The 25,280-nt window shown below is 39.5% G+C and overlaps 3 protein-coding genes across 5 annotated transcripts; 1 reads left to right on the top strand and 2 right to left on the bottom strand.

Annotated features, from left to right (window-relative positions):
• Window positions 1-1,937: 1,937 nt before the first annotated feature.
• LOC122665703 lies at window positions 1,938-2,984 on the bottom strand. The gene has a single exon (XM_043861855.1). It carries the CDS (start codon window positions 2,982-2,984, stop codon window positions 1,938-1,940), a length of 1,047 nt encoding a protein of 348 aa, XP_043717790.1.
• A 5,418-nt stretch (window positions 2,985-8,402) lies between these two features.
• On the top strand, window positions 8,403-21,050 carry LOC122665211 (SUPPRESSOR OF GAMMA RESPONSE 1). Its single transcript, XM_043861298.1, has 7 exons — window positions 8,403-8,513; window positions 11,079-11,220; window positions 18,954-19,140; window positions 19,222-19,709; window positions 19,868-20,014; window positions 20,176-20,574; window positions 20,686-21,050. Exons 1-7 carry the CDS (start codon window positions 8,506-8,508, stop codon window positions 20,740-20,742), a joined length of 1,428 nt encoding a protein of 475 aa, XP_043717233.1. The 5' UTR covers window positions 8,403-8,505; the 3' UTR covers window positions 20,743-21,050.
• Window positions 17,598-24,013, bottom strand: LOC122665212 (GDSL esterase/lipase At5g03980-like). 3 transcript variants are annotated; one of them, XM_043861301.1, is made up of 6 exons: window positions 23,731-24,013; window positions 23,430-23,642; window positions 23,186-23,340; window positions 22,473-22,746; window positions 21,839-22,059; window positions 17,598-17,609 (listed from the first exon to the last, which is right to left on the bottom strand). In XM_043861301.1, exons 1-5 carry the CDS (start codon window positions 24,002-24,004, stop codon window positions 21,839-21,841), a joined length of 1,137 nt encoding a protein of 378 aa, XP_043717236.1. In that variant the 5' UTR covers window positions 24,005-24,013; the 3' UTR covers window positions 17,598-17,609. The 3 variants fall into 3 exon arrangements, with proteins under 3 accessions (XP_043717236.1, XP_043717237.1, XP_043717234.1); XM_043861302.1 differs by lacking the exon at window positions 17,598-17,609 and having other exon boundaries at window positions 21,798-22,059; window positions 23,186-23,342; window positions 23,438-23,642; XM_043861299.1 differs by lacking the exon at window positions 17,598-17,609 and having other exon boundaries at window positions 21,798-22,059.
• Between the last annotated feature and the right edge of the window lie 1,267 nt (window positions 24,014-25,280).

Below are 25,280 nucleotides of genomic sequence, written 5' to 3' on the forward strand. Positions count from 1 at the left end.
ATTAAATTCTTTGAACTTCTGCTCAAACTGCTTTCCATTGTCAATGATGAGGGTTCTTGGGATTCCATACCTATAGATGACTGAATGTAGGAAGAATTTCCAAACTTTTACTACGGTGATTGTTGCCAAGGCTTCTGCTTCTATCCATTTAGTGAAATGGTCAACGGCCACCACCACGAATTGCCTGCCTCCAGATGTCTTGGGGAAGGGTCCCAATATGTCTATTCCCCATTGGACAAAGGGCAATGGACTTGAAATTAAAGTGAGCTCGGTTGCAGGTTGACGCCCGATGGGTGCAAACTTTTGACATTTCAGGCATTTGCGGACAACACTCATTGCTTCTTTGAGTAGATATGGCCAAAAGTATCCTTGTCTAATGACTTTATGGGCTAGTGCCATGCCCCCAAGTGTTGTCCACAAATGCTGGTGTGTATCTCTCGAAGAACATATTCAACCTCGGATGGTCGAAGACACTTCAAGTAGGGCATTGCAAATGCCTTTTTATATAGTGTTCCTCCTATCATCATGTATCAGGCGGCCCTCATTCTGACCTTCTTTGCTGCTTCCTTATCGATGGGTAGTATGCCCTCCTGGAGGTAGTTGACTAAAGGGTCCATCCAGCAAGGTTCCACCTCGATTGGCAATACTTCCTCGGATTGTTCTATGCTCGGAGTGCTGAGCACATCGAGGTACACTGTTCTGCCCAGGTCTTAAAAATCTGAAGTTGCCAACTTAGAGAGGGCATCTGCGGATGTATTTTACGTCCGAACTACCTGAAGTATTTCAAAATGGTTGAAGTTTGTGATCAGGTTCTGGACTCTTCTCAGGTATTGGGCCATCCGAGATTCTTTGGCCTCATACTACCCTTTAACCTAATTAACTATCATCTGTGAATCACTGTGGACGGTAATACGCCTTACCATTAGGCTTTGTGCCAGTTTCAACCCTGCAATCAGGGCCTCATATTCAGCCCCGTTATTGGTTATCTGGAATTCAAACCTCAGCGCGTACTGCACAAGGAACCCTCCAGGGCTGGTTAATATCAGACCTGCCCCACACCCTTGGGCGCTAAATAAACCATCCACGTATAGTATCCATTCTTCTATTATCTCCTTAGGCTCCTTGGTGGAAGGGATTTCTTCTTCAGGAAGTGTACATTCTACCACAAAATCAATCAAGGCCTGAGCTTTTATGGCAGTTCGGGGTTTGTAATGGATGTCGAATTCCCCCAACTCCACGCACCACGCTACTAGTATTCCTGAGTGGTCAGGTTTAGCTAGTATCTTCTTCAAAGGCTGGTTGGTGATTACTTCAATGGTGTAGGCTTGAAAATAGGGCCTTAACTTTCTAGCCGCCATAACCAACGCATAAGCGTATTTTTCTATATTGATATATCTGGTCTCCACATCCAGGAGCACTTTGCTGACATAATATATAGGTTTTTGGACCCGTCCGTCACCTCCGACCAATACCACGCTAACAGCAACGGCAGTGATGGCTAGATATAACTGCAATGTATCTCCCGATTCTGGTTTTGACAAAAGAGGTGGCTGCGCCATATATCTTTTTAGCTCTGTGAAGGCTTTCTGGCATTCTTCGGTCCATTCGAAGGTGAGCTTGGTCCCTTTGGTTTCGCGTTCCTTCACTTGATTCTTAAGAGCCTTGAAAAAAGGCAAACATCGGTCTCCCGAGGTCAAGATAAATCTTCCGAGAGCGGCTATTCTTCCCGTGAGTTCTTGTAATTCCTTAACCCATCCAGGCGGACGCATCTCTAGTATAGCCTTGATCTTTGCTGGATTTGCCTCTATCCCTCTTCTTGAGACCATGAAACCGAGGAACTTTTCGGATGTGACTCAAAAGGCGCACTTGGCCTGGTTCAGTCTCATCTTGCTTTCTCTTAAAACCTGAAATGCCTCATTCAAATCTGCAATGTGATCTTATGCTTTTAAGCTTTTTACCAACATATCATCTACATAAACTTTCACATTACGGCCTATTTGGTGCCTGAAAAGGTAATTTATCAGGCGCTGGTAGGAAGCTCCGGCATTCTTTAATCTGAAAGGCATGCGAATATAATAGTATGTATCCCTCCCCGCGATAAAAGAAGTTTTCAATATATCAGGTACATACATGCTAATCTGATTATACCCTGAGTAGGCATCCATAAAAAAAAGTATTTCATGGCCTGCCGTGGCATTTATCAATAAATCAATACGAGGTAAGGGGTAGTAGTCTTTAGGACAGGCTTTATTCAAATCTATAAAATCAATACACATTTGCCATTTGCCGTTCGGCTTGGGCACCATTACAACATTAGAAAGCCATTCTGGGTAGATAGCTTCCTCGATAAAGCCGGCATCAAGCAGCTTGGTTACTTCCTCAATCACCTTTTCTTGACGTTCCGGTGCAAAGGTTCTCTTCTTCTGGAACACTGGCTTGGCGGTGGGGTAGACGCTGAGTCTGTGTTCGACTATCTTCCTATCTATCCCAGGCATATCAACAACAGACCAGGAAAATACGTCTGCATTGGTTCTAAGGAAATTTATGAGGACGATTTTTCTTTTGCCAATTAGGCCTGCGCCTATCTGGACGGTGTGCGTCGCGTCCCCTGCTACTATCTCCACGTGGACCAGCTCCTCGGCTGGCTCACTTCTTTCTTCCTCACCGATATCTCGGTTGTCATCCAAGTGGATCAGATGCATTTGTGGCTCCTTTCCTTTGGTTCTTAGGTATCCTTCATAGCAGCGGCGGGCCGCTACCTGGCTTCCACGACATTCTCCCACCCCGTGGTCAGTTGGGAATTTCATGACTAAGTGTGGGGTTGAGACCACCGCCTGCAGTGCATTGAGTCCCGGTAGCCCCAATATTCCATTGTGCGTGGAATTCACCTTTACCACCAGGAAGTTCATCATCACCGTAGAGAGTTTGGGTTCTGTCCCCATGGTAACCAACAGCTCAATCGATCCTTCCACCTGGGGCCCCATTGAAACCGTATAGGGGAGACTCCACTCTTCTCAGCATCTCGGGTTTCAGGAGCATCTTTTCAAATGCATCATAGTATAGGATGTCCACCAAACTCCCGTTGGCTACCAAGATCCTCCCTACCATGCAGTTGGCGATAACCATCTTGATTACCAGGGCATCATCATGGGGAGATTGAATATCCACCAAGTCTTTATCGGAGAAGGTTATGGGATGATCAGTTCTCCTCTTTTTAATTGTTACCTCGGCTTACAGTACATTTCGAGAGTGTTGTTTTCGGGAGTTTGAGGTTTCTCCTCCCATACCAAGCCCACCAAATATGGTTGTTTTCTCCCTTAGGGGTACATTCTCGGTATGGGGCTTACCTCGGTGTAGTTCCTCTTTATCAGCTCTAGGGGGTGATCTTTGTCTTCCTTCTGTTTCCCAAGCACGATAATCTGGTCTGCGGTCGTTCCCTTCTTTCTTGACAAATCAGCTTATGCGCCCTCTCTGGATGAGAGCTTCTATCTCATCCTTCATCTGTCTGCATTCCTCGGTATTGTGACCGTGGTCCTGATGAAAGCTACAGTACTTATTCTTGTTGCGCTCATGTGCTGGCTTGACCATTTTGGCTGGCCAACGTAGGGTCACCTGGTCTTTGATTTCATTCAATATGTGTGCTCGGGTATGAGTCAGGGCCGTACAATCCGGCTCAGATTCCAGATCTGCAGCTTTGGGTACCCAAGCTTTCCTGTCATCTTTCTTTTTCCTACCATCCATGTCATCTTGATTGCGCTTTGCGCCAACTTCTCGGGGGGTTTCCTCCTTCTTTTCTTGAGTTTTCTTCTCGGTTTTATACTTTTCACATCTTCAAAACAACTCATACATGTCTCCTTGTTCATCCATGATTAAGGACTTTTTCAACTCGACATCTCGGAATCAGCTACGCAACGCCTGAAATTTCACCATTTGATCCAAATTTCGTACCTCCAGGGCTTCTTTATTGAATCTTGTAAGAAAACCCCTGATGGATTCATCGGGACGCTGCTTTATGGCAGAAAATTGGCGGTTGTTTTCTTGTGTACTCTACTGCTTACAAAGTGAGCCAAGAAGGCCCAGCCCAGATTTGTGAAATTAGAGAGAGACCCAGGAGGGAGCCGAGAGAACCATTGCCGCGCCGCTCCCTTCAGGGTGGAGGGGAAGGCCCTACACATTATAGCGTCTGAAGCGCCTTGGAAGAACAAGAGGGACTTGAAAGTTTCCAGGTGTTCCTCCGGATCGGTGGTGCCTGCATATTGCTCTATGGCTGGCATTTTGAACCCCTTTGGGAGGGGCTCGAAATGAACCTCATCTGTGAATGCCAAGTCCGTATTGAAGTGAAAGTTGTGGATCAGGGCTTGGTTCTTTCCCCTTATGACTTCTTGAATTTGGTCTTGGAGTTCCAAGACTTTATCGTTCAGGGCTTGCTCTACCTTTGTCATATGTGAATCTTGATTCTTGGGGTTTCCCCGAGCTTCTTTATTCCTTCGTTGAGTGTTGTTTGCATTGCTATGGTTCTCCCTATGCTCCGGTGAACGAGATCTTTATTCGTTTGGCGGCGGAGGAGGGGATAGGGGAATCCCCTGTAAGAGACCTCTTTGCATCTCCAGCATCTGCTCCATCTTGTCATCCCAGCGGGCCTGCATCGCATCGAATTGTTCCACCGTCACGTAGCGTGGTGGATCCCCTGGGAGCCTTGGCTGACAATCCTCCCGACACGGTGGGTCCTGGTCTTCTGGGATTAGATCTTCACCTCCTTGCGGGGAAGCAGTGGAACGGGCTAAGGCTCCTCCCAGACCAACGGTAGAAGGTCCTGGAGGAGGAATAGCCGTGGCGGCGACGGAGGATTGAGTGATCCTCGATTGGTTTCTTGTATTGGTCATGGTGGAATCTTCGTAGGTCTTCGTTCCCGATTCCCACAGTGACGGCGCCAAAAAGTTGTGCAAAGATTTTTGGTCGGAGTGGAATCTACCGGTCGACACAATCGATATACTAATAACTCAATGGAATTGGGAATAACGGAGACGAGATAGCAAAATTACTCTCTTTATTGAACATTGATTATTGCCCATTGAATTCTTCTTTTATATGAGGATCTAGCCCTTAATTTATAGTGATGGATGGGATCTCGGGCGATCCTTGCTATTTCAATAGTTGCCTTTACTGGGTGTACTGTTTTAAGAAACTCCCATTCTGGTTGGGATTCCTCCATGAATCTCGAGATTTCCCCAATTATTGTCGCAAGTGGGACCTTCTCTTGGTGGTTACGTAACTGCCATAGTGGGGCCCAATTTCATAACCGCCAGGCGTGTGGGAGTCTTCAAGCACGCTTGCAGCTTGCGTTCCTTAGTGAATCATGGGGAGTCCACGTGTACGGTCAAGATTTGAATTAAAAATTATGGCGTATCAATCAATAACAAGAACTAACACCATTTCCTACTTTTTTTTATGGATAACACATAATCTCTAAATTCTAATAATGTACAGAGACACAGGGATGATCCTTGGCTGCGCCTACTACCAAAGCAATCAACTTGCTACAAGATCTCAAACAAAAGGCTGAGAGTTGTCATTCTCAAATTACCTTAACTAACTATGCTTTGAACTGTTGAATAAAAATGGTCTTAGTGGATTTGAATCGCTATCTCTTGAAACATGCTTATGTTCCAAGTGCTCTACCAACTTGAGCTAAAGACCCATCAAGTAGAGTTTGGAACTTACAAGTAACCATGAAACATTGACACAAACCACATGACAGAATCATAATTAGAGAAATCCAGGTTTTTGATCTAGAACAATGGCTAGTTGAGTGAATCTTATAACCTGCAGACACTAGTTCCAAAATTTTAAGAAGATCTGGAACAAAGGCTGAAACTGAAACTCTTACATGATAAACTGCCAAATAATGACTAGACTTTGGTTCTAACAGAAAATAGTAAAATGAAATCAACATAGGAGGTGAAACTAAGTATGACAGATGCTTTAAAATTAGAAAATAGTAAGTGCAAATGAAGTTAGAAGCCTGAAGGTAAACGGCCAAATTGTATCTTCCTTTTTTTTGGGAGGTGAAAAAAGACTAGTTGTATTCATTAGACCAATATTTAGTGCATATCCAAAAAGAAGATTGAATATCCATAATTCACATTCGATTAATCTCTAGGCTCTAACTTCCTTAACCTATAGTTTAAACACCCCCCGATACACACACAAAAAATAAATAAATAAATAAAATCCCTACCCCACCCCATCCCCATCATTTTGAGGTATCGGTATCATATCGTAAGTATTGAGGTATCGGTATCATATCATCCGTATTGGGTGATACACATTGGTTTTTCACGTCAGCAATCTTGATACCATGCTAATATCATGTTGATGACATGATACGAATAAGGGTAAAACAGTTAAAATCCATTTTTTAAAGAAATTTAAAGGCAAATTCGTTTCGATTTGAGATTAATATCGTATCAGTTTTGTAGATAACCGATACCCCCGATTCGATACCATGAACTAAAACAGTAAAAAATGTACCCCACCTCCGCCGCACACGCACACATTCACTGTTCGATTTAAAGAAAGACTCCCACTTCAAAAAAAGGCTTCAGCCGACTTGCAGAGGAGGCACTTTATTGGATTACAATCGAAAGACCCCGCATTTGACGGCGTCAAAAAGCGATCCAAGAAAGATACTACAACTGCCCTCTCGTTATCGTCACCTCTACGAGCATGATTTCCACCGTCCCTTCGTAATCAAGAGACACGTCTCCCACGTTATATGGTGGAAAGCGTAATTTCGTACATCAGAGAAGAAAATAAAATCTCGATCCTAGTGCATCATATTGTGCTCCCAGGTGCGATGGATTGTGTACTATATAGACTGTAGAGTGTAGTCCACTACTCCACTGACACCCTTTCATGATTTCTCTTTCGTTTCTTCTTTACCAAGAAACTCTTATTAGGGTTTTGTTTTCCCCTAAATTTATTTAAATAGATAAGCGCGAAGAGGTTTGAAGGCATGATATGCTAGGGCAACCTGTTGGATGGCCGAGAGTTTAGTAGATACTTCAGGTTGATAGGTTCCACGTGTTGATTAAAATTCTCTTTAATTCCCACATCAGCGATTGCTGTGCAGTTTGGGCCGAGAGATTGACACTGGCAGGTGCAACATCCAATGGTCTGAAGTCAATTGAGTCATTTTCTTTTTTTTCTTTGCGAGCTTGGCACCATTAGATGTCTTGATCTTTCAACCTTAAATTGCATTGCACTTTTAGGGAATTGATGAAGATTTTTCCCCTATCCGTTGGTGAGAAGAAGCAAAGAAAATAAACTTAGTGAAAAGTTAGATTTATCCCATTGAGTCTTATTTGGTTCGTATTTTTGTATAGAAGAAGAGGAAATGCTTTGACCAAAAAAACAAAAAAAAGAGAGAGAGGGAATGCAGAGCAGTAATTTATAGTTTATGATACTAAAAAGGTGTTAAAATGAAATCAAAACCGACTGTTTATGATCTAATCAAACTAGATCATAGAGAAATAAGTTGATTATGATTTCATACCTTTTTTTTTTTTCTGGTCTGATTTTAATTTGAATAGAAAAATTAACCAGGTCTAAATTGAAAATAATCGATAAAACCAGATTGCATAGAAATCGGTAAAATCGAACCAAAATAAACTCAATTTTTTGTATTGCTTTATGTTCAAGAAAAAATTGGTTCAATATTTCTGAGATGGCTTTTATGATATTAGAATGTGCGGTAACAAAATCCACAATATATATTGAGATGATAAGCTTTATTCTAAACATATTTGCTTATGCTCTCACATTAAGTGTAAAAGAAATCGAATTAAAATACACAAAGGTGAAGCCAAACGTGAACAAACACTATAAACAACATGTAAACAAGAATTAAACACATTACAAATTGGAAGTGCAAGCCATTTTTTAAAATCGGTACTTCAAACCGTATGTAAACTAGATATAAACGTGTAATAAAAACCAAATAGAAACTAATAAAACCAGGCCGAATGCAAAACGGTTCTAATTTTAACTAATTCTTATGTAGTTCGATTTTAATTTGCACATTGTCAAATGTAAAATTACATATTTGGGAAAATCTGATTCCCACCCCACTACTTAAACTGTCAAAACGGGGCCTTAATTGTGAGGTTTAAATGTTTAATTATGTGGTTATCAGGTCTTTTGTCAATTGAGCCAACCCGGTTGACCGGTTAGACTTCTCTCGTCTTCTTCCGTCATGTTTCCTTCGACACACGTGTTGCGAGTTGCGACCAAAGGTAAATAAGGAGTTTGAAATTTCGTCCTCCTATATTTGCGTCACCGTAGCATATTTGTTTTCGAATTTGACTCTGAGTAATAAAAAAGTGGGAAAATGTTAGAAAACTTCTCAAAATGTTTCTGATCGGAGCGGAAGGAGGTCAAGGAGGAGGCGAAGAAGAACGACTGATGTTTTTTATCGCTTGATTTGCTCACACCCTTTTCCTGAATATGTCTGGGTATGTTCCTGCCCTCTATTGTTTTGATGATAACAGCAGAATCTACTGTGTCTGTTTAGTGGGAGAGGGTGTTTTACTGATAATAGCAGATTCTACTGTCTCTGCCTCTCTGAGTACTGGGAGAGAAAGAGTTTTGCTGCAGAATCTACTGTCTCTGGTTACTTTGGTGACTAAATGTTCGCATTGTTGGGTTGAAAGTCTAAATTCTGTTTATTTTTTGTTTTTTTCATGTTTCTCTGCATTTTTTTTAGTGTAAGACTTAATTTTCAGTTAATCCGATGGGGTTTTCTCGATGCTATGCTTAGATCGTTGATCCTTCACTGACATTTACATTTTTCTTTTAATCGTTCATACTTCAAAGAGGAGTTACTCTTCTTTTACTTTTTTTTTTCTGGGTAAACAGTGGTAATATAATCATCCGTATATATTGGATTCCCACTTTCCAAAAAACCATAGAAAGTCTCTTCCTTTGTCCCTGTTCCTGCAAGGTGGTGTCTGTTTACCAGACGGTTCAAATGCCTGGGTGTTATATTTCATATGAAATAATCAGTCACAAGCCTTTGCTCTTGGACATTTTTTGGTGAATAAAAAAAATCCGAAGTGTAAATGATGAACTTTCTAGTTAAATGGACAAACCCTTTATTAGGAATATATGTTATGGAGGATTTTTTTTTTTTTTGGTTTTAATGAGAAGGTGTTGTGGAGGATGTTGATGGTGAGAAGATTTTTTTTTGGTCTATCCTACCCTAGGGCCCATAGGCCAACTACAAGCTAAGGGGAAGAGAGGGATGCCTTTTTGGCACAATATGCAATCCAGGAGAGTTGACACAATGATGTATCAGTGGTGTTTTGCAGAACTCTTGTATGACTGTAAATTGTCATGAAATCATTAACGCAACTCAATGTAATGTTGTCACCATAAGGGAATCTTAGTTCATTTTCTTCTCAAGGAATTTGTTTTTTTAATTGACTTTCATGATTCTTCACCTCAGTCTTGTCCCTGTATGATGATTCATCATGGGCATGAACAATGATAAAAGTTGAAGTAAGCATTGAGGTATTAATAAGTGGACATTCCATTGCCTTGTGTCGTATACCTCCTATTAATTTTTACCCAGTAAGATCAAAAGCGTATATTAAATGGATAAAGTACGCAATAAGAATTAAAAGGGACATGGCCCTGAAGGAAACAAAATTTTGTATGACAACACAACTATTCCCTCCCCTTTTTTTAGTAAAAGGTATCAACAAAGGGCCCTACAGAAAGATATCATCTGACCCTCTGAAAAGAATGTGTACAGTAAGACTAACAACTGCATGTATTGTAGTCTAGACTTAGTTTTGAACTCTTATCACATCTTCTATTCTTTAATACTTTATGCTAAACTAATACATCATAAAACTTGGACACCAAAAATCCTGCATTTATAACATTGTCTAATCATATATAGTATGGAGTGAGTTTGCTTTTTATCTATCTATGTATTATATATGTTTTGTGCATATAATGTGTCTCACATTGGATGCCAGATCACAATCAACAGTAGTGTTGCTACCCTACTTAAGTTTTATAGAAACATGGATCTAGAACTTCTCAAATTTCAAGAAGACATCGATGTTTGACCCTGCAGTATGAATCTAGAACTTCTCAAAGTTCAAGAAGACATAGTTGTTTGACCCTGCAATAGCGGGAGCCTCGTGCATTGGGACACTTTTTTTTATTTAACATAGTGGTTTGAGCAGTTAAGGGACAAGAAAAACGAGGTTGCCTCCTTGATAACGTCACTTTCCATTAACTCCCTCCCCTCCAACGTTCCTTTCTTTTCCGCTCCCAAGAGCAAACGGCTCTTTCCCTCTCCCCCCCACCTTTAACGTCTCTTTTGCCGTCCCCTTTAAATATGTTTGTGATATTTTGAAAGGCAGCTTTTTGAATATTTTTCTACGTATGAACTTCAAGTTACTTTGAGAGTTGAGTAAATCCTCTTGTTGGGTTGAGTGAGTCCCCATCTCTGGGTCGAGTGAATCCCCATCTATTGTGTGAGTTTGTTCTCATTAGTAAATTTCTTACCATTTTGTTCTTCAATTTCTACTTTCTTTATTATTTGAATTTGGCCTACATCACTCCTTGAATGAGTGGATCTTTCAGGGGAATCCTAAAAACTGGTGGTGGAGACAAGGACCTGTACTACAAATATGTTGTGTAAAATCAGGTTCTGGTACTTTTTCAGAAAGTCTCTGTAAAGATAAAAAGTTCTCCATGAATTTTCCCCTCTTTGTATGTGTGTTCGGGAAGGGAAAAATCTATGGGAATTCAAAAATAAGATTGCCACTTTCATTTTAAACTTATTTTTTTTGGTTAAGAAAATCCAAGTTGATCAGGGTATTCCCTTGATGTCTTTTGATATTGTTATTTTTTTTGTTGTTGGTAGCGAAAGTATATCACTTGAGGATATTACCTTTTATTAATCCTTTGTGTGACAGGCGGAGATTTTATTATAGTAATGTATTGGATATAACTGCATGTTTGTTGTTGCTGACCATTATTCTTTCATTTAAACTATGCAGACGGTCGTGGTTAGTTGATGGCAACAGATTTGCAACGAAAATCAAGAGTGCATCTGAGACATGTGATCCTGGAAAAGTCAAATGGAAAAGCAATCCAACAAAGGCTTGTCCAGAGTGCAATCATATTATTGATAACAGTGATGTATGGTTCCTTTACTTATGTAGGTTGTCTGATAATTTACTAGCTTCTCCATTAAGCAAATGTCATAAAAAAATTTAACTAATAGTTGGCATAAGATAATAAATAGGCCATAGGTACCCGACTAAATTGCAGAGAGAAACCCTGAAGTAAAAATGGGGAGTTCCTCTGTTTAAGGCATTGACCCTCTAAGTTTATTGGATGACACCTCTATCTTGAAACCAAAACAACAGAGAAAACTATATTATGAATTAAGCAGGAAATTGATTTGTTATGTGTGTTTCAGGTTGCCTATATAATGTACTGAGACATTCATTATAATGGATGTGAATGGTTGTGTTGAATTACAAGAACAAGGGAAGACCTAGTATAATATGTGCAACTTTTGCCCGACAAGTTTTGTCTTCTTTATTTGTCCTAATTATCAAGCATAACTCCACTAGCCAATCCGGGAACTCTCATCTGGTGTAGGGGGACCTGTCTTTCTCTCTCTCTCTCTCTCTAATGTAATACTGTATTTGAAAGATCAAAACAGTACCAAACAACAAGATCTTTATCAAAGAACAAGTCCAAGTTAGGGAGAAATTAGATAACACAAAATCAGATGGATAGATGGGGCTGAAACTCAAATTGAGTTCAGTATTTAGAGGGTGGAATAGCTACTGAATTTCTGAGGATAATCCAATGGCTGGATCAGCAAATAGGAACAGGAACAGAATAGAGATTTCACTGTATGTGGAGATCAGCAGGCCTGATTTGTACCAAACTTGAATCGAGTTCTTCTTTAGGGTTGAAGAACAGTTGGTCAAAATTTGGACGGACTCTAACGGCTGCATTGTCCTAATCAGAATTCAAATCTTAACTTGAACAAAATTTAATTGCTGGAACTAGAACAGCGAGTAATAGAAGATGAATTGCAGAAAATTAATTAAAACAGTTACTTTAATCGATGGAAGGTGATGCAGTTGCATTTCCATGACTGGACCGATATGATCCACTTTGGAGACCCAAACCAAGGACTGGTCCTAAACCGGTTTTCTAGTCTGGCAAGGGTTGGTAGTTTACTTAGGATGCATTATTTATTTTAGTTTATTTTATTTAAAATGGGTAGATTACATAGGAGCTTCTTAGGTAGTTTCCTTTAATCGATGGAAGGGAAGAAGATGGAAGAATAAATAAGATAGAAAAACACTTGGGCTTGACACCGCAAGGTGGTTGGATGGATCGAAAACCAAATACCCTTGATCACACAAAAGGATTCTTCATCATTGGAGAAGAAGAATAGCTTTTCATTAATCAAAATTCGTTTACAATGTTGCCCTCCCTTACCAACTTATATAGAAGACTAAAAAATAGACTCCACTAACACTCAAAAGGAAAGGCCTAACTCAATCCTTAACTAATAAGGTAACCTAAAATTCACTAGGAAATTGAAATAATAAAGGAAACTAATTCTAAACAGGACTGGACTAATATAATACTAATCTAGCCTAACAAAAACACTTAATAACAACTAGAATAAAGAAATAAGACACTTAACTAAGTAATCCCGTATGCCTAGTCTCTACCCACATTATAAGCCCATTAAAGTGGCCCATTACAATGAAAACATAAGGGATTAAAGCCCCCAACACATACATAATCCAACCAAAGCTTATTTCCAATAAAATACGACCATTTAGGTGATTTAAGTGCATCAATTCTCTCCAACTTGAATAAGTTCGACCTCGAATTTTGCAGTGATGAGGGGGAATCATCATATGAGTTGCAGCTTTGATAGTTCCCAAACAAAACTCTGGTGATGTAGGGATGTTAGGAATAAAGTTTCCAACCTTGGGAGCTTTCTCTTCAAAGTAGTGAGGTCAATAAATTCTCTGACGGTAAGAATAGCATCTGGGGGTGGTGACAGCTTCATGAGGAGTGCACTCGAAGTCTTCCTTAATCATGACTTCATCTAGAACTACTACTTTAATCGTGTCTTCATCAACCTCCTTAATGCAATCCTCAACTATGGTAACATTCTCATCGAAGACTTGGGCCGCAAGCTCTACCTATTCAAGAATAACATCATGAATGTCGATGATTTCTTGTGGAGTTTTTCTCGACCATTGCCTCATCTTCCACTCTTTCATCTTTGTCTACTTTGATCTCTTCAAAGTAGACCTCTTCAGTAGAATCTTCTACATGTTGACCTTCCTTCTTTGAAGCTTCAAGCACTGCACTGCCTCTTCTTTATTATCACAGTTTATCACTTCAGCTTGATCTTCCAGGCTCGTTTTCTTTGAACGTTCCTTCGTTTCTTCCTTTGATGGTGCAAAGTTGCGCTTAACTTGTGCTTTAACATTGTTGGTGTCAGACTTCCAACAATCTCCAATTTGCAAACTGAACTTCATTGATGGATGCCTCAAGTTGTCTTCATCTTTGAAAGCCTTTTGATGGTAATCTTGTCAGAGGGAATTTAATTGATCTTACAGTCGAACTCAGAATGTCTGTGGGTAAATATTTCTTCTTCAGTTCTTCTTGCATCTCCTCCCACGTAGTGGGTGCTCTACACGGTCTTCATGGTCCCTATAATAGGTCCTCCATTCATGTGCTGAACCAACTGATGCAGTATCACTTGACTGATTGGTATGCTGTGTCACTTGACTGATTGGTCCGACATGATAGGCTTTGGAGACCCAGACTCAGACCCAGATCCAGACAGAATCGGTCTAGTGGTTTTTGGTCCAACAAGGGTTGGAATTAGTTTATTTAATTTTAGTTGAATACATAGGAGTTAGAATTTGAATTGCAAGTTGTTATTTTCAGTTTCAGAGTTAGAATAGAAGTCTTGTTATTTTCTTCTTTAAGTACCTGCATTGTAACCAACGTTGGAACAGATTGAATAGAGAATATTGTTTGGTTGCTCCACTGTGAGTGTGTGAGTTTGTGTGTGAGATCCCCCCCCCCTCTCCCTTACAAGTCTGAGTTTCTTCTCAGATTTTCTTTCTCCCTATCAGCCCTCCACCACCAACTAAGTGACTTCATATTTTTTGTTTTTGAAAGATCGAACCAATCAAAATAATTATCAAGGCTTGCCAACTAGTCATAAAATACCTGTGGGTCATTTCTACCACTGTACTCCTTCAAATTAGATGGATAGGTGGGACTGAAACTCAAATCGAGTTCATTATTTAGGGGGTGGAATAGGTGCTGAAAATCTGAGGATGGTCCCAAGGCTGGATCAGAAAATCTGAACGAATCCTAGTAGTATTACTAGAAGGGAAAATTTGTAATTTGGCTAATCGAAATAAAGATGAGAGAACAGAATTATATTGAGTATTTAATTCTGATAACAGCATAATAAAATCAGCCAAAACAGATTAGTATTCATAGCTAATTGATTCAGAGTTTACAACAGTAAAACAACAACATATCGGAACAGGGGCAGAATAGAGATATCACTATAAGTGCAGATCATCAGGTCTGATCTGTACCAAATTTGAATATTCTTCTATAGGGTTGAAGAACAGTTGGTCAAAATTTGGACAGATTCTAATGGCTGGATTGTCCTAATCAGAATTCATGCAAAAAAATTTTGCATATGAATCTCAACTGGAACAAAATTTAATTGCAGGAGTAATAGAACATGAATTGCAGAAAATTAATTAGAACAGTAACTTGAATCGATGGAGGGGAAGAAGGTGGAAGAATTAATAAGATAGAAAAACACCCGGGCTTCACACTGGGAGGTGGTTGGATGGATCAAACATCAACTAGCCTTGATCAGACATAAGGATTCCTTGATCACACAAATGGGTTCTTCACCATTGGAGAAGAAGAGCAGCAAAAGCTTTTCATTAATCAAAATTCGTATACAACGCTGGCCTCCTTTACAAACTTATATAGAATACTCAAAAATGAACTCCTACACTAAAAAGGAAAAGCCTAAGTGCCTAACCCAATCCTTAACTAATAAAGTAACCTAATCTGACTAGAAAACTGAAATAATAAAGGAAACTAACTCAAAACAGGACTGACCTTGTAGAATACTAATCCAGCCTAACCAAAACACTTAAATACTTAATAACAATTAGAACAAAGAAATAAAGACACTTAACTAAGTAATCCCGATGCCTAACCTCTACCCACATTATAAGCCCATTAAAGTGGCTCGTTACAATGAAAACTCATGGGATCAAAGGCCCAACATATACACCAACAAACCCAAAGCTTATTTCCAACAAAATAAGACCATTTAGCTGATTATACTCTCTCTCTCTCTCTCTCTCTCACACACACACACACACACACACAAAATCAGCGGGTCCATAAAGAACAAAAGTGCCTCTATGCAGAAATGTCTAGTAGAAGGCTGTGGAGAAAATAACATGCCCCACCCAAACTATGGAAGGGACCAAGCAAAGCACTCAAGACCAATTGATGATTAAATCTAGTTGGACCAGAAACAATAGTAGCTAACACAATTGAAATCCTTCAACAGGAAGGACCATAAACAAGTTGGAAATGGTGTAAGGATTGAATCAAGAGAGGAGAGGAGAAGGTTGGAGGTGAGAAGAGAAGAAGAAGACGTGCAACCGAATATTGGGGAGAGGAGATTCCTATCCCATATTTGATTTACTAACATGAAGTGAGAATTGCATACACTTCCCTAGGGAGGTAAAAGGTAAAAAAATAAAATTACAATGTAAGACAATAAGATACTAATCATCTAGGGCCCAAACTACCCTTATTACATAAACTCTAACACTCCCCCTCAAGCTGGAGAATAAATGTCATACATTCCCAGCTTGCATAAAAGGGCACTTAAAGGATTAGAGATGAGCTCCTTGGTAAAGATGTCAGCCAATTGATCGCTTTTCTTAACAAAAGGAGTACAGGTGTAGCCATAGTCAATCTTCTCCTTGATGAAATGTCAGTCCACCTTATGTGTTTTGTCTTGTCATGTTGCACAGATTTGTGTGCCATACTTATGGCAGCATTGTTATCACAATAGAGTCTCATAGGTGTCTCAGTATCAAATCCCAATTTTTGGACGGCTGTCTCAACCATAGGAGTTCACACACTCCATGAGCCATAGCCCTAAACTCTGCCTTTGCACTAGATCAGGCCACAACATGTTGTTTTTTGCTTCTCCATGTGACCAGGTTACCTCCCACAAATGTACAATATCCTGATGTAAACCGTCTGTCAGAAACTGAACCAGTCCAATCCGCATCAGTATAGCCGTCTTTCCTCAGATGGTTGTGCCTAGAATCTAATAGTCCTTTTCCTAGGGTGGACTTCAAGTACCCGAGGATACGATACACAACATCCAAGTGCCCACTCTTGGGGGCATGCATAAACTGACTCACCACCCCAACTTCATAGGTGATATCTAGGCGAGTCAAAGAGAGATAGATCAGCTTCCCTACCAGCCTCTGGTATTTTCCGGCATCAACAAGAGAAGGACCACAATCTTCTCATATCTTGTGGTTTTGTTTAATAGGAGAACTTGCTGGTTTGCAACCCAACATCCCTGTTTCTTTCAATAAGTTCAGAACAAATTTCCTTTGATAGATATTGATTCCCTTTTTTGATTTTGATACTTCAATTCCAAAGAAATACTTCAGAGGTCCTAGATCTTTAATCTCAAACTATTGGGTCAAAAAGGTCTTCAATCTAGCTATCTCAGCCCTGTTATCTCCAGTTACCACAATGTTATCTACATAAATGACTCCCCCTCTTCTGCTGCCATGCATACTAGGGGGACAGCCATAAAGCATCCAACATAGTGTGCTCAGATTTTCCACAGTGATCACAGCTGAATCTATCCCTATCATTCCCTCGGGGTGGCCCTTGCCTCTTCCTCCGACCTCTGACATAATGTAAGAACACACGTAAAAAGTGGGGATGATATCCAAACCAAATGGGGATTACACTCTACCCAAAAAATTCTTCCCAAAACTCGGAAAATAAATTCCAGCAAGTAGGTAACCAGAAAAACCTTGAAGAAAACCAACTCACATACACCCTTCACAATTTAGCTTCATTCCATGACAACATATTAGTCCTAAATGATGTAACTCACCTACCAATAGCAATCAAACTCACCATACACAGCATTTCGAGCAAAAAAAAAAAAAAAAAATTCTGACGGTACCTAGCAGCTTGGAGAAGGATGAGTTTTGCTCCACCAACTTACCTCTTTAGTAACCAAAGGCCTTAGGGGATTGAAAGCCACCCCTTGGGCGATTCTAGCAATCCCATCCCAATTCCCATACATTGTTTGATGGAGGAGAAATCAGAATCATTTCCCAGAACTGGCGGTTGTAGAAGCAGCATAAAAATGAGTTGTAGTCCATGGGCTTTCCTCCTTTGCAACCATGCTTTTAAAGGCTTGAAAGAGAAGTCTAGGGCAACTTCAATGAGCCAAGACCCAACTTCAACAGATGCAGGATTAAGGAGAAAGGAGCTGTGAGCTCAAGAGCTGGCAGTAACCCAGTTTGAACTGTTCCTTGTTGATTTGAGCTTCAAACAGCCAAATCTTCATATGAATACCTATCTTGGTGCTTCCATAGTCTTCATCAAGGCATATGACATGATCCCTTCAATGTTTTCACTATAGTTATCAAGGCGGGAAGGCGACCATGGCGTTTTAGAGGGTAAAAAATCAAGGTGACACCGCCATGGTGGCAAGGTGCCCGCCTAGGCGCCGAAGGCGTCCAAGGAGCCTGGACGCCATGGCGTCGCCTTGATAACTATGGTTTACACATAGCAGCCCTTTCCTTGGAACCCCTTTGTAACCTTGGGTTCAGAGGAGGCTGAGAGTTTGTAGGACAACTCTCAAACCAGAACTGGCGAGTGCTCTGATACCAAGTTGGAAATGGTGTAAGGATCGAATCAAGAGAGGAGAGGAGAAGGTAGGAGGTGAGAAGAGAAGAAGGTAGGAGGTGAGAAGAGAAGAAGATGTGTAACCGAATATTGGGGAGAGAAGATTCCTCTCCCCTATTTGGTTTACTAACATGAAGTGAGAATTACATACACCTCCCTAGGGAGGTAAAAGGTAAAAAAGTAAAATTACAACATAAGAAAATAAGATACTAAACTAGTGCCCAAACTACCCTTATTACATAAACTCTAACAAAACAAAGTAATTGTTAGGCCTATGAACCACTTTCTAAACTGCTTGCACTATTCTTAAAAATTTAATTGTAAAATTCTGTAAATTGGTATTGGCCATAAGTGGCAACAGCCAGTTTTTTGCACTGTTCATTTATCCACTCCTGTTGTCTCTTAATAAGGTTTTTTGCACTTATTAAGAGGAGCTGGTATCCATAAACTGGTAGAGAGCTTTCTGTCTAGGTAATCTTTATCTGTATTTTGAAGTTCATCATTTCGCTTCTATTGCTGGGGAAAAAATTATAATAATAAATTTTACTACCGTCCAGTTTGGATGTGTGTGTTGCTTGGTAGGTAATAAAAGATCAAAATGAGTTTTTCCTTTTTCTGCTTTTCCCATCAGATTTTTTATTTCTTATTCATAACACTATAGTCCAGTTTGGACTTTGGACATGTGTTGTTTGGCATGCAATATATAGTGTCATTTTATTTTGTATTTGTGTCCATTACTTGTTAAAGGGAAACAATAAAGGTAATTTTGTAGTTTGCTTCCTCGATCAATTTCCAATTCCATATGTATACCTACACTCGCCACCTACAAATATCTAGAGCATATGGAATCTGTCTGTTTTCAGATCACTGAAGAATGGCCAGGTTTACCCAAAGGTGTGAAATTTGATCCGTCAGATCAAGAGATAATTTGGCATCTACTCGCAAAAGTTGGTGAGGGGGATGCGAAACTCCATCCTTTTATTGATGAGTTCATTCTAACCGTGGATAAAGATGAAGGAATCTGTTATAGCCATCCTCAGAATCTACCAGGTCAGTGGTCAAGTGTCAAGGTACACCGTTTATTCTTTGAGCCTTATATCTTCTAATAAATTTTGCAAAAATCACTTTTAGGTGTTAAGCAGGATGGAAGTATGTCTCATTTCTTTCATAGAGCAATCAAAGCTTACAACACTGGATCACGAAAGCGCCGGAAAATACTCGGTGATGATCTTGGTGATGTCCGTTGGCATAAAACTGGCAAGACCAAACCTGTATTCTTAGAAGGGATACACAGAGGGTGCAAGAAGATTATGGTTCTCTATATGAACATGGCAAAGGGTGGGAAACCTGAGAAGACTAATTGGGTTATGCACCAGTATCACCTTGGCACAGGAGAGGATGAGAAGGATGGAGAATTTGTCATTTCTAAAATTTTTTATCAGCAACAAGGAAAACAGAGTGATACGATCGAACAAGACCCGCCTTCTAATGTTCCTGAAGCTGCAATTACAAAAGTAGATCCACTCACACCGAAATCTGTGACTCCTGAACCTCGTCGTACTGACAGGCGGCATTCTGATCTTAATGTTGGACAACCACCTTCAAAACCCTCTGTCCTGGTAAAGAAAAAGATTCATCTAGCACCCCTCAAAACATATTTTTATTATTGTTTTGTTGGCAAGAGGTTTCAAATTTAAACAATTAACATTGTAATATACAGCAACTAATTGGAAGATTTCTCATGTATACTATTTTATTCATTGATCTTCTATTTCAGCATCCTGAGAATCGAGATGTTGAAGATGGGGTTCAACCTACAATGGGAAATCTTAATGGAGAAGATCGCCTTGAAATGGAAGATCATGATACCCAACAATTTAATCTTGACCTTCCACAAGAATTTACTTGCATGAAACCTTCCCTGGTATAGATTTTGAGTCACTAAAAGCTTTAAGATTAAATTGATTGATCTCCCCCCCCCCCCCCCTCCCCTTTTGTTGTGTTTTTACCCCATTTTCTTACCTTTCTGTGGTGGGTTGCCAGTGCCTGCTCTAATATTATTTTTTCTCTGTACTTTTACTTCAGCATCGTGAGACAACATATGTAGAAGATGGGGTGGAAGTTGCATGGGAAAAGCTTGATGATCAAGATCACCATGAAGTTGTAAATCAAAATGACCACACGGTGGATGATTATGATCACAATGAGGAAGATCCAAAATGGTGGGAAGGAGAATCGCAGTTTATTTTAGATTCTCAGCAGCTTGTGGAAGGGTTGTCTTTATGTGATGATCTCCTTCAGAGTCAGTCCTCAAATCCTGATGTAGATGGTGAAGAAAGAAAGCCCAAACCCCGTCTTTCTGATTATGCCCGCTTAGGTCCTGAGGATCTAAAAAAGGATTTAGAAGAGTGCCAAAATTTGGCACTTCTTGATCATGGTGATATTGATCTTGATACACCCTCAGATTTCAGACTGAGCCAACTTGTACGTTTCTGATGCTTTCCACCTCATTTTCTCTCTTTTTAATGTTTGAAGTTCTCAATTATACTTTCTGTTGACATTCGCTTGTAATGGATCTCCCAAATGCTTTTGCAGGAGTTTGGATCACAAGATAGCCTTTTTGCTTGGGCCGGGACCAAGTCATGTGATTGAATGAAGTATGTGCGTTCTTCGGTAAGATGGTCCCAATTTTTGGTAGCTCTATCAGCTGCTACAACTGATTTGTTTTGGTACATATGCAATGACAGGTTTGGAGGAAGTATAGGGTTTCTATTTTCTTTGATCACACTAAGATCATATTTAGTTTTTTTTGTAGCTCTATCTGCTGCTGCAACTGTTTCATTTTGTTATATATACAGAGAGCTTTTACTATAATTCCCTTGTAAGTATGCACAATGAACTTATGCTGACATTGAAATCTATGTGTTTGAGATAGACTAATTCAACTGTTCAGTAACTCTGGAGATCTTTCATAATGGTAGTTTTTCCATTGACATGCGCATGCGTTGCCCCTGCGCGTAGCTAATGTGTAAAAAATGAATGCATATAATATGATTTAAGCTGTTATATGTCTAACCTAGGTTTAGGACTGGGGAAAACTCACATTAATTAGCTTAAGTTTTGGTTTGGCTGAGCGATGGCCTGGTCTGTTCTGGTCCATGCATAACCCTTCTTTGATCCATGACATAGTTGACTCTCTTTTGGCTTGTTTCTCTCTATATTAAGCAATATCGAAATTAACAAAAGATAAAGAGAAAAAAGCTATGCACTCGCACTTTGCTGCTCTCTTATGTACGAAACTGTTTCATCGCACCTCATTGGTGCACTCTTTTATGCTGCTTTTTAAGAGAACCCTCTCCCATTTAATTATTGTAGAGCATGAGAGCAAAGAACGAATTCAATATAAGCCAAAATTCTTTCTTTACTGGTATGTGTTCAACAGGTAAAAGACATCTAAAAAAGAAAGGTTAAGAATCCATTTATATCTAAAAAGAAATCTAAGATCCGGAGATCGTCTTCCTATATAAATAAAGGCAGAAAGAATGCAACCCAGTTGCATGGTGCATGCTGCCTCTGTGCCCAGACACGAGCATGTGTAGTGACTGACGCACCCCATGGAAAGATGGAAATGATCGTGTCTGGGTGCAGGGGCGACTTGTGTACACTGCACAACCGGGTGGCGTTCTCTTTCCCATAAATAAAAGATGTTTTAAACCTTGAATCACAGATTAATAAATGAAGCCAAAACCTAAAATAGACATTTGAGTTTAGGAGTAAGATCTCGAATTAGCCAATTTGCTATGTGCATGTATGCCTTCTCTGTCAAATGAATTCCATCCCAACTGATGTATGTTTCAGGAATGGGGCACACTGTAGCCTCTGCAACTCCACATAAATTCCTTCGCTCAAAATTATATTTCCCTCCTCCACTTCCACAACATGCTTTCTGTAGAGAGTCCTTGTCAAACCCTGCAGTTTAATTATTGGGAGGAAATTAAAGAAAAACTATTAGTAAATAGCCATCCATGTTTCTAAAAAGCTCTATATAATGGTGTATCCAGTGCACGAGGCTCCCGTCACTTCGGGATTTGGGAAGGGTCATAATGTACGTAACCTTACCCCTGCTTTTGTAGAGAGGCTGTTTTCAGACTGGAACCGGAACCTGTGACCACTTGGTCACAATGGAGCAACATTTACCATTGCACCAAGGCCCACCCTCTTTTAAAAAGCTCTATATAAAAAGGGCGTACCAGTGCATAAGGTTCCCGTCACTATGAGGTCTGGGGAGGGTCATAATATACGCAGCCTTACCCCGGCTTATATAGAACTAAAAAGCTCTATATATATGTAAGAAAAGGTTGTAAGATAAAAAATTTAATTACCAAGCAAAGGCGCTCTGTGAAGGACCCATTTAAAGGCATTGTAATAATCGGCATAAACTATATCAACATTTGGATGTGCATTTCTCAATTGTTGCAAAGCTTGTTGGAGCTGATCATTGTGAAACATTGCAAAGCCATTTAAGCCTTTCAGACACTTGAATTCATTGTAAGCTTCTGTATCATTGGTTTGGAATATAGTGAGATAAATTGGGAGACACCCAATTGGGAAATTCCCTGGAACTATCACTTGAGTTGCACCAAGTTTTATAACTTCCTGCATCCAATTAAAATTTAGTGTAAGAATTGTTGAAAACAAAACATATAACGATGTAGAAAATAATGGAAATTGTAAACAAACAATCACACAATGCACATAAGGATTTACGTGGTTTGACAAGATTGTCTACATCCATAATGAGATGAATCTGTTTCACTACCAATGGAGAAAAGGTTATGGCCACGAATCCTCACACCTCTCTTAGATTGCAATACAGAGAAAGAACTCTCGTTACAAAGTTATAACGAAACCTACACAAGAATTTTTCTGAAATATCCAAATACCCATTCGGGCCCGTATGATCTCTTAACGGCCTTTGGAATCAACCCACTAATCCAAACGACGAAGTTAAAAAAAAAAACTATTAACTTGATTAAGATTATTATTAGTTCAATAATAAATATTTACTTTCAGCTATGGTAATTAGGAAACTCACCATAACAGTTCTTGTGATGGATTGAACAACATGAGGAACCAAAATCTTTTGTACCTCGTCCATAGTTTTTAGACCTCGGAAGAAGCCATAATTATAATCATTACCACCGATCTCTCCCACAAAAAAAATTGATCTTGTAAGCTTTTCCTCACAATCTATGAAGTTATAAATTAAACAAAAATTAAGGTAAATAACCCAATAAAGTAATGATCATAAAATTAAGCTCAATTATTAAATAATTAACCTTTTTTTGTGTGGCAAATGGATTTCAAGTGGGATTTTAACCAATTGAGTTGGATAGAGAGAGAACTATTAGTTATTGGAGAATTAATATCGTTCTCTGCAAGGAATGAAGAATCAAGAGCAGTTGAGCCAGCAACAGCAAAATTCACTCCATGACTGAAATCAGAATCCTTTGCCAAGTAAGGATTAAGAAGAGGAAGACGAAGAGACATAGCTGCAAAACATTATATAATTAACATTAATCATGATTTATATGAAAGAATAGGTGAAAATTGAGAGATTTATTAAGAAAATTTGGTTACCAATATAGTCAATCATAAGAAGACCATTGGAGCATCTACCAGTAGGTTGTCCAAGGAAAGAAATACCATAAGGAAGGTGAGCAAACACAGAAGCCTTTGGAGATGTACTTTGACGGATGAGATTTCCAGTATCAGATATTGAATCACCCAGTTGATATATTGCATTTGGAGAACATAAACTGATGGTAGCAGAAGAAGGAAGTGGAAGAAGAAAAAAGAGAAAGTTGAGTGTCAGAAGGAAGGAGAAGATCAAGTTTGTCTGAGAGGAGGCCATGGTTGTAGAGTGAGAAGCATAGATCACTGTGAGAACTGCACATATTTATAGAGAAAGAACTAAGAAGGGAGTGAATCATACTATTAAGGTAACCTTCTACAAGGGTTTCTTGTGAATTGGCCCAACTTTTTCCTAGTTAAGCCAAAAATTATCTCCTCCAGTTCCCTGCCCGGCCCAGGTACCCAGTGCCTCTAATAAAGGGGGGGTGGAGCCCACCCAGGCAGAGTGTTCGGGCAGGGATAGGGTGGTCATTGCGCCCCCCTTGTTAGAGGCACTGGGCCGGACAAAGAACGGGAGGGGATAAGTACACCTTTTGTAATTTCCCATTGTTTTAATTCATTGATTTAATGGAGAATCTTGTTGTCATTACACATGGTGACAAATGCATTGTGCCAATGATTCTCATTGTGTGTTATGTAGGAGAATCAAATCGAAAATCTGATCGTTGGATATCTAGGGAATGTTCTGGATAAGTCACATCTCGAATTTTGACCTCAAATTTAGCAACTCACATATCTTGTAACGACATACCCTTCCATATATGCCCATGCACCCTCTTTGTAGTCCTGAAATTTTAATGACTTGTTGAGTAATGTGGACAACTCCCATTAATCAGAAACCTAACATGTGAAGTGTGAACCATGGAGTCTTATCCACAAAATTGAAGTCCAATTTGAGTACAATAAGTGGTTACAAAAATTAAATGTCACTAACGTAGTGAAAACAAGTTAACCCTTTTTTTTTTTTGGGGTAAGCAAGTTAACCCTTTATTTCACTCATTGTAAACATCTTGATATTTTGATTTTACCCTCACTTCCCTCCACCCAAAAATAAAAAATTACATTTGTACCACATGGTATTCACAAATTTTATTGTTTATGTTTTTTTCCAAAAAATTTTGATTCCATGAAGTCCAACCTAATTTGCAAGTATATAAGATTGTTGACACTAACATTTCCCTTGGTATATTTGTGGAAGACAACATCCTTTGTTTTACCTTTTCAAGAGTAATTCTATGATGTGAAAAATATATCCAAACTCTTTCTAGATGCTCATTCTTCAATTTATCAATCTTATATTTTCCTTTCATAAAAAGGACGTATCCAGTGCATAAGGCTCCCGTCACTGTAAGATCTGGAGAGGGTCATAATATACGCAACCTTACCCTTGCTTTTGCAAAGGAACTGTTTCCATACCCATGACCACTTGATCACATTGTCACAATGGAGCAACCTTATTGTTACATTCCCCTTTCATAGATGATTCCAATCTTACC

Source organism: Telopea speciosissima, chromosome 6, assembly GCF_018873765.1.
Source record: "Telopea speciosissima isolate NSW1024214 ecotype Mountain lineage chromosome 6, Tspe_v1, whole genome shotgun sequence".
Taxonomy (NCBI): domain Eukaryota; kingdom Viridiplantae; phylum Streptophyta; class Magnoliopsida; order Proteales; family Proteaceae; genus Telopea; species Telopea speciosissima.